At 41.6% G+C, this 17,424-nt stretch overlaps 1 protein-coding gene across 1 annotated transcript; it reads right to left on the minus strand.

Annotated features, from left to right (window-relative positions):
• Positions 1–942: 942 nt before the first annotated feature.
• On the minus strand, positions 943–16,373 carry LOC310951758 (stereocilin; the record flags this gene model as incomplete). Its single annotated transcript, XM_083920154.1, has 29 exons — positions 943–1,022; positions 1,207–1,354; positions 1,660–1,757; positions 2,002–2,150; positions 3,085–3,227; positions 3,321–3,476; positions 4,186–4,355; positions 4,469–4,640; positions 4,722–4,812; positions 5,292–5,488; positions 6,271–6,406; positions 6,496–6,578; positions 6,706–6,829; positions 6,990–7,048; positions 8,753–8,902; positions 9,576–9,752; positions 9,841–9,879; positions 10,207–10,389; positions 10,478–10,610; positions 11,510–11,625; positions 11,872–12,058; positions 12,154–12,320; positions 12,555–12,680; positions 12,775–12,837; positions 12,919–13,806; positions 13,931–14,447; positions 14,554–14,578; positions 15,041–16,174; positions 16,274–16,373. 29 exons carry the CDS (start codon positions 16,371–16,373, stop codon positions 943–945), a joined length of 5,811 nt encoding a protein of 1,936 aa, XP_083776280.1.
• Between the last annotated feature and the right edge of the window lie 1,051 nt (positions 16,374–17,424).

A 17,424-nucleotide genomic window follows, 5' to 3' on the forward strand; every position in this document is an offset into this window, starting at 1 on the left:
ACCTGCTGGCACGTCTCTTTGAAGATTAACTACAGAGTATTCTTCCTGCAAAAAGTCATGTCACATAATTTCAGAATGACTTTACTATATTTCCAAAACATAGGTACAGTAGGTAGGTGTGGGGAGTAACCTAAGACACTCAGGACAGTAGCTCTCCAGGAGCAGAGGCCAGGAGCACGCCACAGCAGAAAGGTATGCTTGCTATATAACAGAGTGCAGTCTAGATTTGTTCCTGCCTGTTAAAAGGAGTGTTTTTGTTGCCCCTATGCACAATTTTGCTGGATAAATATATAGATATTGCAACTTGCTGCTGCTCATGGAGGAATTGATGGTCTCTGTGAATCATGAATAAGTCAGAGTGTGGACCATGCCTACTCTATCTGTAAAGTGTCTTGAGATAACTTTTGTTTGGTACTATGAATAAAATGTAACTGATTATTTATTATTGTTTTTGTTATTTAAAAACTAGGCAGTATGAGGTAAGCTGTCTCAGGAAGGTAACTATTTGCTCTTTTCCGGCCTTGCTTTTTCTTGAGCATTTCCAGGTGGAGCAGATGGACTCCACCTGGAAATGCTCTTTTTTTTCATCATGTATCCAGATTTTACAGTTTAAGTTACTTTTTTTTAGAATAACTTTGATGGCTGCATAGTATTTTTATTTTTTTTATCCGCATGGCCAAAAAATTCAGGTTACAGATCTGTACCTGTTAACAGAGCCTACACCACAGAGACCAATCAGCTGTGGGGATAAGGACATTTTTTTCCCACGAATGCCCACGTCAGTTAGGCTCTAATGCAAATCTACGCAGGGTCCAGCTGACAGCTCACATAAAAGCCTCCACCAGTGAAAATGAAAGGACCAATGCACAAAGAAACAGAACAGTTCAAAATATTTATTTCAAGTACAAATATGATACCAATAGTTACATTTGTTCCAGCATGTTAAACGAGGTGCCATAACAAGAGACACAGAGCCAGTGAGCGTAGAGTGAAGCTCTCTGCTGCTGGAGCAGAGTTCCTCCCTGTGGAAGCAGAAAAACAGCTTTCATCACCCTCTCGTAAACACAACGTAAAAATCATATTGGTTAGAGGAAACAAGTACTATTATAATAAAAGTATATGCACTTACAAACACGTCCTCAGATAAATAAAATGACTATAACCTCCTCTTTATGCAGGAGCTTTGTCATAAGGACATTTTATCACCTCTCAGCTCCAGCAGGACGTCTCCTTCGTACCGAGCGAGTCCGACAGCGTGCCTCTGCTCGGTGTCCAGTTCTGCCCACTGCTCCACAGTGACAGCCCATGCCTGCTCTGCACTCAGCCACGACATCTGAACTGCACTGAACACCACCTGTCAGACACACACCAGCACACATACTAAGAGAGGGGGCCCTGTGTATACTTTAAATCAAGGCATTTAAGTCATTCATAATTTGCACAAGCACCTGTAAATCAATATAATTAATACAATTTGTAGCTCAAGTTTTAAGGGGCATAAACTCACATGGAAGAACTATATCCGTGATGCAAATTAATTTAGAGAATACTGACAATAATGGAGCAGATTAAAGACACCTGCCGACATACATGTACCTCTTTACTGAAGCTAAATATTGTTTTGTAGGTTAGTCCTATAAAATCCTGGTTGAAACTCACTGCCATCTTTTTTGGTGACATCAGGGCAATGGCTTCAGGGGTGATTCCCTCCACTTGTTCTGGTACCAGAGCTGACAGCACCATGTCCTCCAGGCCCACTGGACAGAGACACAAACACAGTGTAGTCAGATAAGCAATGTTCTTTATAGCAAATCACAGAAATTATGAAAGTTTTCCTAAACCTTTAAACCCTCAGGGATATTTTCTAATTTTGCCAATCCATCCAAAAGTTGCCATTTTCTTTCTGCTACCCTCCTCAGTCTTTGAAGAGAAAAAAATAAATCGAAAGAAAGTTGATCACAAAACAGTGTATAGCCCCAGGGATATTATGTTCTACTGTACCTGCCAATGTCCCAATTTCAGTGAAAACTTCTGGTCCCCAAGCACTGACTGGACCAAAAGCCTCAGGTCTGGACAAACGGCTTGTCAGTGCCTCCATTTGCTGCTCCGTGCATGGCAGGGACATCTCCCGCAGGAACAGGACAGCCATACTGCATTGTGAGAAAAACATTTAGAACGTATCCTCCTTCATCAACCACACCTGGGGGTATACAAGATGATTTATGAAGGTTGTGCTACTAAGAAATGTGCACCAGGTTCCTGTTAGATAGCATCTGTGAGAAGCTAGATGTGAAATCAATGAATGACTCTCTGAAACCTTAAGCAAGTAATTCTGTTGTGACCTTAGAAGGATGTGTCACTGCTGTTAACTAGCTACTGTTATGTAGGCGCATACTGTTCTTACTATCTTATATACAAATTAGTATTTGTCAACATCTTTGGACTTTGTATGTCCATCTTTGTTTGTGTTCGTCTTTGTATTGATGCCATTTACCCGTATATGTATATATTATACCATATTATATAGGTATGACACAATTGTTTTGATGACATATTGCTGAGCTTTCTCTTTTATCTATCTTTTATCTTGATCTACTGTATTAAGGGGTGAATAGAGTAAAATAATTTAACTACCTATCACCACTTCACCCATTCACCTTCACCCTTATATAAAATATAATTTATTAATAAATATATTGAATATTTTTTTATAACAAGTTTTCTAAAATTATATGTTTAAATATGCAAGTTAGGCATTATCTTATGAAATGCGTGCTTATTTGCATTCATTAACAAAACAGAATTGCAAACACTAGATAAAGCAAGGTTAAAAAATCTTGTTTCATTTTGTTGACATATTAGAGTCAAATATTATTAATTAATTAATTATTCTCTTTTTTTAATCACTCCATAAATGAGATGTTATCTAATTCTAATTTTTGGGGATTTATGAGAAATCTACAGACACAATCAGAAAATGTCGTTAAAAAGAAACGCCTAAATGTGTATTTTGGAGGATGCTTTTGCCTGAAGTGACTCTGTTGATTTGATAAAGGAAGTTTATACTTTGTGTATTTGACTGACCTGAGGTTGTAGGGGCTCAGTCTTTTCATCTCTGAGGGATACAGACCACACATCAGATGGCCAAATGTTGCCAGCTCAAGAGCGGTTAACTGCTCTACTTTCAGTTTGCGTTTACGCATCATACCGACAATCACCGCTCTCATCTGGGGGAAAAAAACAAACAAATACAAACATTAAACACACACTAATGCTTTCATTTACTCAAAAGTTTTACATCACAATGAAAAACTCAAAACCTTTTTAGGGCTCCAGTCCGTCAGCATCCCCAGATGTGCCAACGCACCCAGATCAGTGAGACCGGCGTCGTGCAGCTCTCTTTCTCCCATCTCAGTCACTACTGGGCCCAGAGCCAGCACCTGATCTGCTCTCAGCTCTCTCACTGGTCTGAAGAACTGGATTAAATGAACAACCACAACATGTTTCAACCACAGATTATGTTGATGTTAAAAAGACAGGTTTTACTCAGCTGTCTTTGTCTCTCAGGGAGGGAGACCATCAGCTGGAATGAGACTAAAAAAACACCACAAGTCAAATTTTGATTATAGGTGTGATGCATTTTCACTAAGAATTGTGTCCTGATGCTTGGATGTGGAAATTGTATTATGTTGTTCTCCGTAGTCAGTGTGTTATCAGCAGTAGATGGCGGTTGGCACACCCCCAGTTTGGAGAAGCAGGCAGGACCACAGGCATGGAAGTTAAACACACTACTGTGGACAAGGGCAGCAGCTAAACATACTTTAGCTATCTAAAAGAAGGCCCACCAATAAAAATCTGCAGCTATTATCTATGCGCCCGTCAAAGCCACCAGACTCCACTGATAAGAAATAACACCTTTACCTCACAGAACATGAGAGGGGCTGGACTACAACTTTAGGTGGGTCAGTTTACTGTGTGGCCGCATCCACAGCAGTGCATTGCTTAGCTTATTTGCTGAGACTCCTCAGGGCTTCTCCAAATGGGGGCATGTTGAACGCCATCTACTGTAGGTTATACACCGACTATTGGAGGGGAAAGAACTGTCGCATCAAAAGTCAGACTTTGAGGAAATATGATGATCTGATATATCCTAAACTTCCTGTGGTCTTTCGCAGATGTACTGACCTGCCGAAGTTTCACCCACAGAGCACGACGCTGCTCAGAGCTCAGTGAAGCGTCCTGAGCGAAAACATCAACACACAGTTTCAGATCCTGCTGTGACATACGGTTGAGCTGAGTGGCTGTCCAAGCTGAAGGAAACGTCCCTCTGATGTCTGCACAGCTTGGGACTGGCACTGTTCGGGGAGACACCAGGGAATTCAGCGCATTGATTCGAATAAAACCTTACACAAAGTATTAGACACAGTATAACAACAGGTCTAAAAGTTATAGAAAGTATTTATTGAACCTTTTGCCCTTCTGCTCCGTGCTTTGACAATCCCTCGCATGAGACTCTGAGTCTTCTGTCTCTGACGATGCTGGTCCATACACTGAGTAACACAGACTCCACCCACCACACTGTCCTCCCAGCGACTTTGACCCACCAGCACCTGCTCCACCGTGTCCTTATTTAACACTGTCTGCACAGGGGAAACACATATTACCCATAAGTGCAATGAAATAAATATTTTTTTAATGGGCTGATGCTTTTGGCAGCTTACCAGCGGGATGGAGTTAATCTGCTTTGTTGAGAGAGAAAACACCAGTCGCCCCAAATGTTCCACATCCCCAACTTTCCATTTGGATGGCTCCCTGGCAAAGTACAAGTGTAAGTGTCTTACAATTACTGCTGTTTTTATCATCAGGCAATGATTGTATTTAAGACTGCATACAAACTATTTTACATACAAACTAGTCTCTCGTTACTTCTGGCAACACTTTATATTAAGATACTCGTATTCACCATCAAATAGTTGCTTATTTAGCATAATTAACTAATCAGATTCGAGTATTCAACCAAGCTGTGTAATAAAATTAAAGTAGCATTATAGAGGTGATGCCTCATTTAGTTTTAAATAACTTGTCAAAATATTTTATATAAGTCATATAGTCATTAAAATTTCATGTTTTAAGTCTTTTTTCCTAAATATATAAACAACTGTTTGTAGTTGTATGTGTGCGGCCAATAAATCACTTTTTTAAATAATGACTGAAATTAAGCTCTCGACTTATTATTGCACCAGGTCATACCATACATTTTTCAGCAGATGTGTTTTGTTTTGTTTTTTTACCCAAGCATGTCTTTCTGAGTGAACAGGGCACTAATTTCTCTCAGAGCCTCTTTAGGAAGGCAAAAGCTTCTCATCTCCTCCAGCCGCAGCGCTAGAGCTCCTCTGTCCACCAGAGCCAAACTGTCCTGGTCCAAGAAAGGCAGTAAAGGCCCCAAGACATCCAGAGTGGCACCATCAATCTCCCCATTATAAGAGCCCTGCAGATCATCACATATTGTCAGTGGGCCTGGATTTAACTGAAAACTGTTCTGCCCCATTGATGTTGATAAAAATCAAATACATGCGTCACCATCAGTGAAGCACACCCTGATTTCCCTGACCAGAACCATCCATCAAGTTCTGAATTCTCATCGTGCTGGTTTAATTACCCCAAGGTTAATTTAGGAGTTCTGTTTCAACTTAAGGAGATAGTTCAGATTTGTTGAAGCTGGGTTATATGAGGTAATCATAAATTAGTCAGTGTTTTACCAACAGTAGATGACGGTCAGCATGCAAGCAGGTAATGTACTGCTGCGGATGGGGGCAGCAGCAAATTGTATGTTAGCTACCTAGATAAGGCCCGCCTACAAAAATAAATATCACTTTACCTTAAGGTTACACAGGGGGAACTAAAAGCGTTATATATGCCCCCTTCAAAAGCAAAAAAAACAGTTATTGTACCTCACATGAGAGTTGGCGGTCAACTGTCTCGATAAGTTAGTTTGTTTGTGTTATTGTGCGACTTTGTTGTTTTAAAGGGTTAGAAACTACCAAAATGAACAAATTGCTTGACTGCATGTAAAGCAGTGAAAATATTCTACAATAAATACATCATACACTTAAACTAATATTGATTTTCTGATAACACACTATACCTAATACTATTTACCTAATAATAATACACTGACTATGAATAAGTACCTCATACTGTCAGCTGCTGCACATCATGTAAGGATATGACATAAACGCAATGTCTGTATAGTTCATATTGGTGTTTTACCTGCTCAGTTACGGCTTTCTCTGCTAAATTTGTCTGCTTGTAATGTGGCAGACTGAGGAAATCAGAGAAGTGTGCCTGAATGTGGTCCAGAATGGCTCTGAAGGATGCATTAGAGAGGTCCTCTATCATCGTCACGCTGGCAAAGAACAGAGCAGATGTGTAAATGCAGTTATCTGTGGATAAACTGTAAAATAGTTACGTTTCATAAGGAGATAGCCTACTTACGGTAAAGTGGCAGCAAATCCAGAGCTCAAAGTACTGATGTGGAGCCCAGGTTGTTTCCTTAATTCGTCTACAATACATTTTCGCTGGTAACAAAACACAACTGAACTTGTTAGAATTAAACATACTTTTGAAATATAACAACAAACTAAGGAACCATGGCCATATATCAGATAAAAGAGTTTGAGGAGCGCTAGAGTCTTTGTTCCTTACCAGAGCAGGTCTCACGCCTCCAGGCAGCTCACTAACAAACTGAAGCAGCTCCGCAAAATCTGTATCGTTGCTCCAAAGTCTCAAAAAGCCACAACTCATTCCACCAGCAATATGATCCAGATCCCTCCAAGTAAAAGACAGGTTGTTATTTAAATTGTTTATTGAGTTCTTATCAGACCTGAAAATTCCTGTGAATTTGGATTCTTTAATTCAGTTGGCAGGTGAAATAATTTAATGATTAAAATCAAAGATCTGAATGTTCTGGTGCAATACGTCCAACTTACCTCACCATCTTGCTGGTAATGTTTTTAAATTTGTGGATCTTTTTGAACAAAAGCTGAGCCTGTCGGGACAAAAAACAAAAGTGTCAAACTTAAAATTAATAACATTTTATTCAAGCAAGATTTAACAAATAACAAAATCAATTGAACCAGTTTTGTTGTCTTTTAGGCATGAGTGTGAGAAAATTCACAAAACATTTGCTTATTCGGCATTATTGCTTTGAGATCTTTCTGAGGTTGTTCAGATATTTTATTGTGAAAACTGCCCACTGTTGGAATTCCTACAAAATAAAATGAGTCTGCTGCTTTGTTTTTTTGAAAAAACACAAAATTAAAAACAAATTGAAAAGCATTCAAGTCTATTGCAAGGGGAATAGCCTCTGATGTTTGAAAGATTTTGGGTGAAATATCACTTTCCCATATCCAATACTTTGGTCCAGAGAACGACTGGTCAAATTGCTGTTAAAGTTGATAATCCTGGTATTTAACATCCTGGAGGTTCATAGCTCGCAGAAGATAGATCCTGTTCACACATGCTTTTGATGGTCCCATCATCCTCCCTTTACAGTCAGCATTAGGGCAAAACATTCATGTTTTCCAGAGGATGAACCCTCTCCATTTTGAACACTGAACAATGAGCTTCTCTTTTGTGCCACTGAGACTAAACTTAATAGGCAGATTAACATGATGTTGAGAATCAGACTCACCACTCTGCATTTTAGTACAATTGTCAGTGTTTTGTTTGTTCCATCCAAGCATGTTTTAATTGCAGTGTGATTAGTACAAATTACAAACTCAAGCTGAACCCCAGCTACAGGGGGAGGAGAATGTCGGCTGAAATAAGCTTTATCACAACAGGTAAGATCTACTCTCACTTTGAACTCATAATTACATCCATTTTGCATATAACAAATTGCACATTGAAACATGCACATGAGATAATACTTAATAATAATACTTTTTTAACTTTTTAACATAAATAAAGTATCTATCGATCTATTGGACCTTTAGGGATCACTTCAAACTTAGTTTTCTTAAAAAGCCGTTCAACTCCAGCTACACTACCAGAAAATCTTCCCGTCTGATGTAATACTGGTGGGATATCACTAATTTGACTGCACCACATAAGATATACTATCTTGTATATGTGTAGAGTGGCAGTTTCAGGTTAAACCCAAAATTTGATGATTATTGAATTGGTTGATTTCAGGAACAACACAGGCATGTTGATTAAAATGATATTGACACTACAACCTCGCAAAATATTCCTCACACTAACTATACAATAAAAAGGATTTTTTAAAATACATGTTTAAATCACACACATAGCACTTGCTGTTGAAACATTTAACTTTAAGGTAATTTAAATGCAATATTTTAAGTTTGACACAATATATAATTCAGTGCAGGTACTAAATGAAAAAGACTATTGTTATTGATTTGACTTGGGTCTCATTAGGCTGAGAACAGGAGGTGAAATACACTCTTGGCTGTGACAAAATCCCTTTAAGGTAGCCATTATTAATTCATGCTGCACTCCACCACATCATTGTACTACATCCAAACTAATTAGCTTGATGGCAGCTGATGCGTGTGGAGTATTAATATCCTGAAAGGCTCCTCTGACGCATATCCAACGAGTTGCAGATTAATGGGACCGAAGACCGAAGCTTGAAACATTTTCTTCTTTAGTCAATGATCTGCCAGCCGTCATATCAATCTAGTGTGAAACAGCACACAAAGACTGTTAAAAGTAAAATGTGCACCTGCTGTGGTGACCAGGGTATGTCTCTGTACAGGCTGACATCTCTCAGGATTGTTTCTCCGTTTAAGGTTTCAGTCAGTTTCCTCAGAGGGACGAATGGTAATAGACAGTTTACCTGCTGAGTGATGTTCTGCAAGTCTCTGCGTAGAGCCTGTTGACAAACAACAACAAAAAAGACTGTAAATTTAAACCCAGAAGCTTTTAAATGCAACACAAAGCAGGTTTCACACATGTGGATCAAATGGAGACTTGTTGGAACCCTAGTGCCAGATTAGCTTAATTAATGTAGCCCAGGCTACAGTTTTTAGTTTTTACTGACCTAGTTTAATCTTTAAAAGTAAAAAATGTACCTAATGGATCTTGTGCAATAGAAATAATTACATGTATTGTAGTGCAATAATAACATTCATACCAGTGGAATTAAAAAGCAACAATTACATTCATACCAGGTAACGTTTGCATCTATTTTAGTGCATTAAAACTCATATTCTAGCGCAATTAAATGAAGAGAAATTTACGCTGGATTTATTTATTTTTCTAATTATGTCTGGACCAGTGGTGTCGGCTGTGGATGTTCTGTTTGCGTTTTTGTCTTGGGGATATTTTTCCCAGTGTTTTTTATTGCACTGATCAGAAGTAGCACAACTCATTTCATTGTACTCTTGTATGACAATAAAGGCTTTCAACTCTATTGTATTTCTGATATGAACCTATCAATCTTCAGCGTGTCAATTTACTCATCATGTGACAACAATGTGAGCCACAGCTTACTAAAAGATAAGAGTAATAAGTGTTGCACTGAAGACAGATAATAGAATCGTCACCTCCTGCACTGCATAGTATAGCATGGCTCTATGGCCAGGCTTAAGCTCAGTTAGCAGTGTTCTCCAGCAGTGGCAGTGGGTAGCTTCACTGAGCTCAGGCCACTGGAGGTCTTTGAGCACAGCAGGGGAGAGACCGGAGAGTAACGGCTTCAGTCTGCACAGTCTTTCCATGGTGAGCTGGCAGGTAGACAGAGAGAAAAACAGGGTGATGAAAGTGCATTTGGCTGAAATTCAGTTAAAAAAAATGTTTTAAACGTCTACTTACAGTGGTGTCCTTTGAAATCTTGGATAAAATTTGAAAAGCCTGAGGAAAGTATTGAAAAATTAACAGATTTGCATAAAAAATATACTGAAGGTCACATGTGTCTCTTGGTAGCTAAAAACACATTACAGCCAAGGCTTTTCTTTTCAGTGATACATTGTAGTTACATGTAGAATCTTAGAGATTTTTTTTTATCTTTTGATGATCAAATCTGAAAACTTTCATGGAAATGCAACTAATTTCTATATATTTACAGTTACACTTGAAACCTACAGTTTACTATTATCTTTGAGAACATTTTACCATCTCGCCCAAGATAAGAATGACAAGAAGTCACATGTGAAATGAAAAACAAATATCCCTGCTGACCTGTGCTGGGGGATATCTGTGCAATCCTGGTTGTGATAGGATTTCCAGGAGTTGCTGTGAGGGAAGCGATAGCAGGAAGGATGCTCCTAACTGCGGTAACAGACCGCTGAGAGCGGACAACTCAGGGGGAGCCATGCTGCTGACGTTCAGGGGTTCAACGGCTGGTATCAACCAAGAGGACAGCTGTCAGTGAAACACAGGTAAACACAGTTAGTCAGACATTGGGAATGTCAGATTTTCTGTAGTGGACTACAGAACATGTGCTGATTACCCTGCCGCTGGTACTGATGAACCCCTTGGACATGCACTGAGCCAGCTGTTGCCACAGAGCCGAGGACACAGCTGAGTCCTGAAGAAATGAACCCAAGTCCGCCGGTTCCAGGTAGCACGCAAGGACTCCTAACCTGAAAAAACCCCACATTTGTTACCTTTAAAAATGAGAGTGAGTGAGAGAGGAAACAGACAAAAGCACACACCAAAATGTAACGCTATCTAGATCAAAATTATTTGAACATGGTTACTAATCTACAGTTAAAAAGAACATTGAAGATGTACAGACTGAGTGAGCACAGACTTGCCACTGAAAAGGGGCAACACAGGAAAACCTGGGCCCCTGTGCTCTGACTGCACCCTTAATGAGCCTGAAACATAATGACACTTCCACCACATTTAACAAATATACAAATATTAGGGAAATACATTAAAAATGTAAAAATCATACGGGAGGAGGCTAAGAGCTGTGAGCTTACAGCACTCTATGTTGCTGTCTGCCACAAACTGAGGGACAGTGACTAACAGTCACCACGTTACACCTTTTCCAAGGTCAAATTCAAGCACTTTTCAAGCAGTCCATTTTCAAGCTTAATTTCTGTTAACCTTTTCAACATTTACATATGCTTTGGCAATAAGTACAGTGTTACATCATGCCAATAAAGCCATTTTAATTTAATTGAATTGAACTAAATTGAGAGAGGGCGAAACTGAGACGGATATGCACTTTCTTCTACAATGTAAAGCATTTAATGAAATAAAGAACATTCACTTTAACAAGTTTAACTCTCAAATTTCAGATTTCAGAGTTAAAAAAATACTCCTAAGAGAAGGAGCCAAGGCATCTTACATGCATATGATATACTGTACATATACTGTATATAATTCATATATGTCAATATTGATGTGGCTTTATATACAGTCTTGATATGACACATCATCGTGGAATCATATTACATATAGAGTACTGTAAATTGACATCAGATGTTAAAAATAGATAAACATGAGTAAACATTAAGTATGTGGGTCCCACCTCAGTATGTTATCACTGGTCAGATTCCTCTTCTTGCTGAAGAGGGTCCGGAGTACATGACGCCCCCTTACACCATCCAGACTGCCATTGCCTAGCAACTCTACCAGAGGAGTGAGCTAAAGGAGACAACAGTTAAAATGTTGAAACAAGCCAGAAACAACATGTAATGAAGGCCATAGAGAATGACTCACATGTTATTTTATAACCATAAAAAACATTATCCTTGTACTTTGGATGGAAGCATCTGTTTCTCATTTATTTAGATTTTCCCTTTAATTCTGTCATCTGCAACAACCCCGATGAAGGTACAAGGTTTACATCTATGAGAGAAATAGCTACGGCAGTGATGTGAAGATTTTTACCTGCTGTGATGTCAGTTGCTGAAAATGACTGACTGGGAGGTAAGGCAGAAGTGGGAGGATGGAAGTGAGAAAGTACGGTGGCCATGTCGGGACATCACCCACGACACTCGACTGCAGGAGTCTTTTTACAAAGGCCTTTTTCTGCAGCGACTTCATCCCTGAGCTGTGGTCACGAATGGCTGTCAACCTAAAGAGGAACATAGAAGCCATCGGCATGGGGACAGTACGGTATACTAAACTAAACTAAACTAAACGCAACCATTTCTTGTGTCAGTTACTCACACACTGTCGTTGACTATCAGGGAGGCTGGAAAGCTCATGATATCAGAAACAGACATGAAGGGAATGAACTGAGACAGGTCCACAAACAGTTCTGGGGTCACTCGGGGGAACTTATGGATGAAAGCAGCGGTCATTGTTTCCATGGCCTGCAACTCTTTTTGAGAGGCCTGACATAGAAAACAAAAGAGCGAGACAGAAACTGATGCACATTCAATTTGGCCCTCTTTAACTATGCATGGGTAGTGACATTGATTAAAATAAAATGGATACAGCACGAGAAAGTGCAGTAGTGTAGAACTGTAGTCAACAGAGCAATGAAGGATTTTACCTGCACAATTAGCTTAATAAAATGTGTCAATAATAGTCCACTCAATGTTTCGTTGGGAGTTTGAGAAACAAACCTGGCCGGTTTCAACTTGTAGCTGGTCCCAACTTTGATGCATATGGGAGAGAAATCTCTTAACAGCATCTTTTTCAGCAGACATCACTAGAGTGCGAATGCTGTCTCTTGGCATCTGGAGGTACTCCTGGTGAGATAAAGTGATTCACCTAAATATAAAGTTCAGCGAACTGATCTGTAGTGAAAGTTTAAAATGTGAATGTAGCTGCATGGGTCAGTACCTGCAGCAGAAACCTCAGAGCAGATGAGTTATCGTCCCGCTGGATGAGGTCCCACAAGACGGGCTGATGTAACAGCAAAAAACAAGTTATTCTCTCTTTGCTCTGTGTGAGTGTGTTTGTGTGAGAGTGTGTCAGCTGTCTTACGCTGAAGCAGCTCAGGAGGTCCTCCTTGAGAGTGGCGTTCTGCTCTCTGCGGAGGAAGACTCCCACGGTGTGAAGGACGCTCATGGAGGCTTCTGGCTGCAGTGCGGCCCAGGAGGTGTTGTCAAGGAGACTTGAGAGGAGGATGGCCTGACCCAAACCTTGCCTCGCCTCTCCCTCCCCTTCATCCAGACCCGAAGAGAGGCCTACCATGAAGTCCAGGACTCGCAACACATATCCCAGAGCCACTAAAAACCCTTCGCGCTCCCCTCCCTCGACCTCGCACACACTCAGCTTGTGTAAAGCTTCCATCAGCAGTGGAGCCGGGTCCACACACAGCTGCGATGTGTCAAACTCATATGGTGCCGGGAGCATGTCAAAAAACCTCTGCAGGAGACACTTTCTGCCCTCCAGCTCTGCGTGCAGATTAGCACAGAAATCAGCAAACTGAGGTGCTGATTTTAACAGCTGATTGAAGAGCGTGGTGTTTAGACAAATGTACTCTCTCAATCCGTGCATCTGCCCACAGAGCTCCAGGAGGGTGGAGTTGGTGAAATGATGCACAGCCCAAGCCCTATACTGACAAGTCTCCTCACTGGTGTCAACATGGGAGAAGTTGTGTATTTTGGAGCAGTACGCCGCGGCCCAGCTGCCTTCTTGCAAGTATTGGTGCGAGTCACGGGACTCACTACCACACAGAGCTGAGATCAGGACAGAGTTGTTGGGCAGGAAGCAGTGTCTGAAGGCCTGGGCACTTAGCAACCTGCTGCCCAACTGGACCACACAGTTCTCATCGAGTATTGGACTTTCTATTGCGTCACCTGTCAGCTGCACACACAGGTCGTCGATACTTGTCAGGTTAAAAAATTGGTAGTCCCTCGTCACCGCAGCCTGCAAATATTAACGTTAGAAGTTAAAATAAAAGAGAGGGAATGAGTGAAAAAAGCACGCACAAATACACGACAGCATGTCTTTAGTACGACTTTTCATCAAAAAAAAAAAAAAAACACATTACCTGATGTGCCCTCTGCAGCCAGAAAGAGGAGTTGGCACACACTGTGTTGTTGAACTCATGGGCAAAGAATTCACTGCAGACATGAACCCAAAGGAAGTCCTCCTCAGCAGCAGACAAGTACCAAGCTGCATCAGAGCACGTGGCATGCAGGTCAAGCCCCATCTGGGCCTCTGCAGGATTAACTGACCCGTTCTCCCCTTCAAACAGTTTACAGTAGAGGAACACAGTGAAGTTGGAGACGCCTGTCAAGCCTGGGATGGATTCATTACATGCTGCCTCCAGGATTTCTATAGAGGTGAAGTACTCCATCTCTCTCTGCTGGTTGAGCTGAGAGCGGTGAGGCGTGGCAGAGAGGTCATCCAGGCGTTTTTGTTTGGAGAGGGTTCTTGAGGAGGGGTTTGTTCTGGGTTCCTCTTCTTCAGCGGAGGGGCAGGACAGGAACGGGAGTGAGCTCGGGAGACCCTGGGAACTAACGCCCAAAGCCTGAGAGTTCCACGTCACATTGTGTCTAATCCCCCTACGTGTGTGTGGACAGAACAGAAAGTAAGTCTGTTTTTGCTAATAATACTGACAAATATGTGGACTAAAATTACATAGTGAGTCATTTTATTATAACATCTTACCATAAGATCAGTTGTCTAAGGTCACCTTCAAAAAGACAAATGAAAAGCAAATATTAGCAGAAAATCAAAGTGAGTGCTGGATAAAGCAACTAGGAGCTCCTGCAGCACACGGCCAGGCCTGATGTAACAGTGCAGCTCAGCTAACAATGCCCAAGATATAATGTTACTGACATCAATAAGAGGATAAAGAGATTAGCTGGGCTAACAATTGATGCTTTCACCAGTCACGATGATTATAAAGATTTTAAAGCAGTGTCAGTCACTGTCCCTCCTGTATCCTTTCGGTGAAACAGGGCCAACCAGAGGGTGCTCTTTTTTTATAATCAAATGATTCACTAAGTGTGTGTGTTACTGCACATGTAACTTTAACAAAACTAATGACGAGGGCTGACAAGGTTTTAACACAGCCTTTTGTCTAATATTAATGAGTTCTTATCTCTTATAATTGTGCAAACAACCTCTATGGCTAACTGCTCCACATACTCACCAACTGAGCACCTGCCCCGAGCGTTGGGTTGTGGCACTTCCACCAGGCTGCTGACATCATCAAGCAGCGCCATGGTAACTTGTGACACTTTCTTCCTCAAGTTACCGTAGACAGAACTACCCACCCTGTGCAGGAGGCCCCTCCTCAGTCCATCCAAACTCTGCACCAGAGCTAGATTTTTCTGTGCCAAGTAGCCCCCTCGCTCTCCTCCACCTGAACGTGACAACGCCTGCAGCAGGAAACTCTGCATGGAGTCTGGATCATCCTCTGTGGGCATCGCATCATCCAGAGATGTATTTCCATACATCCCGTCCTGCCTCATGACCTCAGGAGGCAAGCTGAAGGGCTTCAAACGTCCAAACGCACTTGAACTCCTACTGTGTTCAGCACCTTCCCCTGCTGGATGTAAACTGACCACGGGCTTCCAGTTGCGTGTTTCTAGGAAACGCAGCAGCTGCTGAAGCCAGCTTACATTGAAGGCGCAGTCACTGCGACCCTTTAGAGCACAGATGAAGCCCTGCAGGCCTGCACTGGCCTGGCCATAAGTCCCACTGAGCAGAGCCTGAAGTGCAGCTTCAAACACAGCGCTCACTGTCCTCCAGTTCTGAGATAAGAAAGTCAAGAGGGGCCTGTGGGGCTGACGCTCTGACAGACTGATCAGACTCTGCAGCAGCCCCAGGAACCAGTCCCAGTGAGGGCTGCCCCTCAGGGACAAAAACCAGTCCTGCACTCTGACGCTGGGTCGGGGTGGTACCCGGCCGTTCCACTGGTTTAATGCAGCGCTCCCTTCGGACTGAAGAAAGTAATGCAGCACCTTCTCCCACAGCTGCTCCTCATCTGGCTCTGCCGGTGCCGTCTCCAGCTCAGCACCCATCTCTTGGAGGTACAGCGAGATGTTGTAGAGGAAGCCAGAAAGACGGTGCCTGTCAATTGGTTTGTTTAATGAAGGAAGGTTTTTGCTGGGAAGTAGGCCGAGTGTTTTTAGGCTCCCCATGATATTCCTCACCCAAGGGTGCACAGACTCGTCCTTGTTTGTTTCTGGAGATGCTTTGTGAGGATTCCAGCCACTTCCTGTACTCCATTTTGAAATGATCTCCTTAAGAATGGCATCTCTCTGGCCCTCTTTACCACCTCCTGAAAGAAACCCAGTAGAGACAACATCAAGTAATAAACACGTGTATATTAACAAACACAACTGTTAGATTTAGGAACATGTTTTAGTGGTTAACTCACCTGTCTTCTCAGGGGATCCTTGTCCCAGTAAAACAGCACAAAGAATGATGCTTGTGAATCTAAGAGTGGTCATCCCTGGCCCTTTCTCTGCCATCTTCATCTCATGGCAGCATGCACAGTGACACAGTGGTGTCACATCTTTCTCTTCAGGCCGTTTTTCCTATTGATTTCAACAAACCCTGTGTTAAACAGATGCAGCTTTTTTTTCATTTTCAGCTATGGAGTTGAGTCAAGGAGTAAGGTGTCTCAGCGGAGAGGGGATATTAAACCTTAATGACTAGCCACCACATCAGCTTACTGCCCTTACCACAAAACAAGCATCAGCAATGTACTTAACTTATGAAAACATGGACACTAGGAAGTATTAAAGGTAGGTCCATATGTCATGCTGAAAAGAGTAGGTAGGAACAAAACAGTTCTTAAAGAGATCACAGTTTAAAAACAATAGTAAAGAATACATCTGCTCCTGTGGTAATTTTAATGTCACTTGTCACTCACACAGTAATGATAAAGTATAGAGAAAAAGAAATTCAGAACTCACCAACTGTTACAATCCATTCATTTCTTTATGGATCCTCTCAAGCATTTGCCAGCATCTCTGACTCAGCCGTGTCAGCACACTTGGAGCTGACCTCTTTCTGAGTGGCACTCTCTGTTTCACCATCGCTCAGACTTTCTCTACATTTCACTCTCTCCTCTTGCACCCCTCCCACCTGCGTTCTCTATTTCTCTCTGTGCTTTTAGCTGTTTGGGGCATTTGCTTTTTACCTCTGGGGTTTAGGGTTAATACTTGGCTTCATATTTCATGTCTTATCTTGTTATGCTACAGTAGGTTTTCTATGACAGAGTGCAATAAATAAAAAAAGGGAGAGAGCAGTGTGGTTAGGTTTGGGTGTATATAATCCCATAAAACAAGACTTGTCTTTACGGTCACTGCTAGTATTTGGATGTTGTTTTTATGTGTTTCCGGTTCGGTATTGTGGGCCATCCTGAGGCTGAAGGAAGGTCACAGCACTCAGCTAGGTGCTCAAACAAGGTGAAAATCTGGATCATGTTAATCACACCCAGGATATCTATCCCGTTCTCTAACTGTCCGATGTCTCCCACTGACTGATTCCCTATTGAGCTGTCTTTCAGCTGGGACTCATCTC

The sequence above is a fragment of the Echiichthys vipera genome, assembly GCF_963691815.1.
Source record: "Echiichthys vipera genome assembly, chromosome: 1".
NCBI lineage: Eukaryota > Metazoa > Chordata > Actinopteri > Perciformes > Trachinidae > Echiichthys > Echiichthys vipera.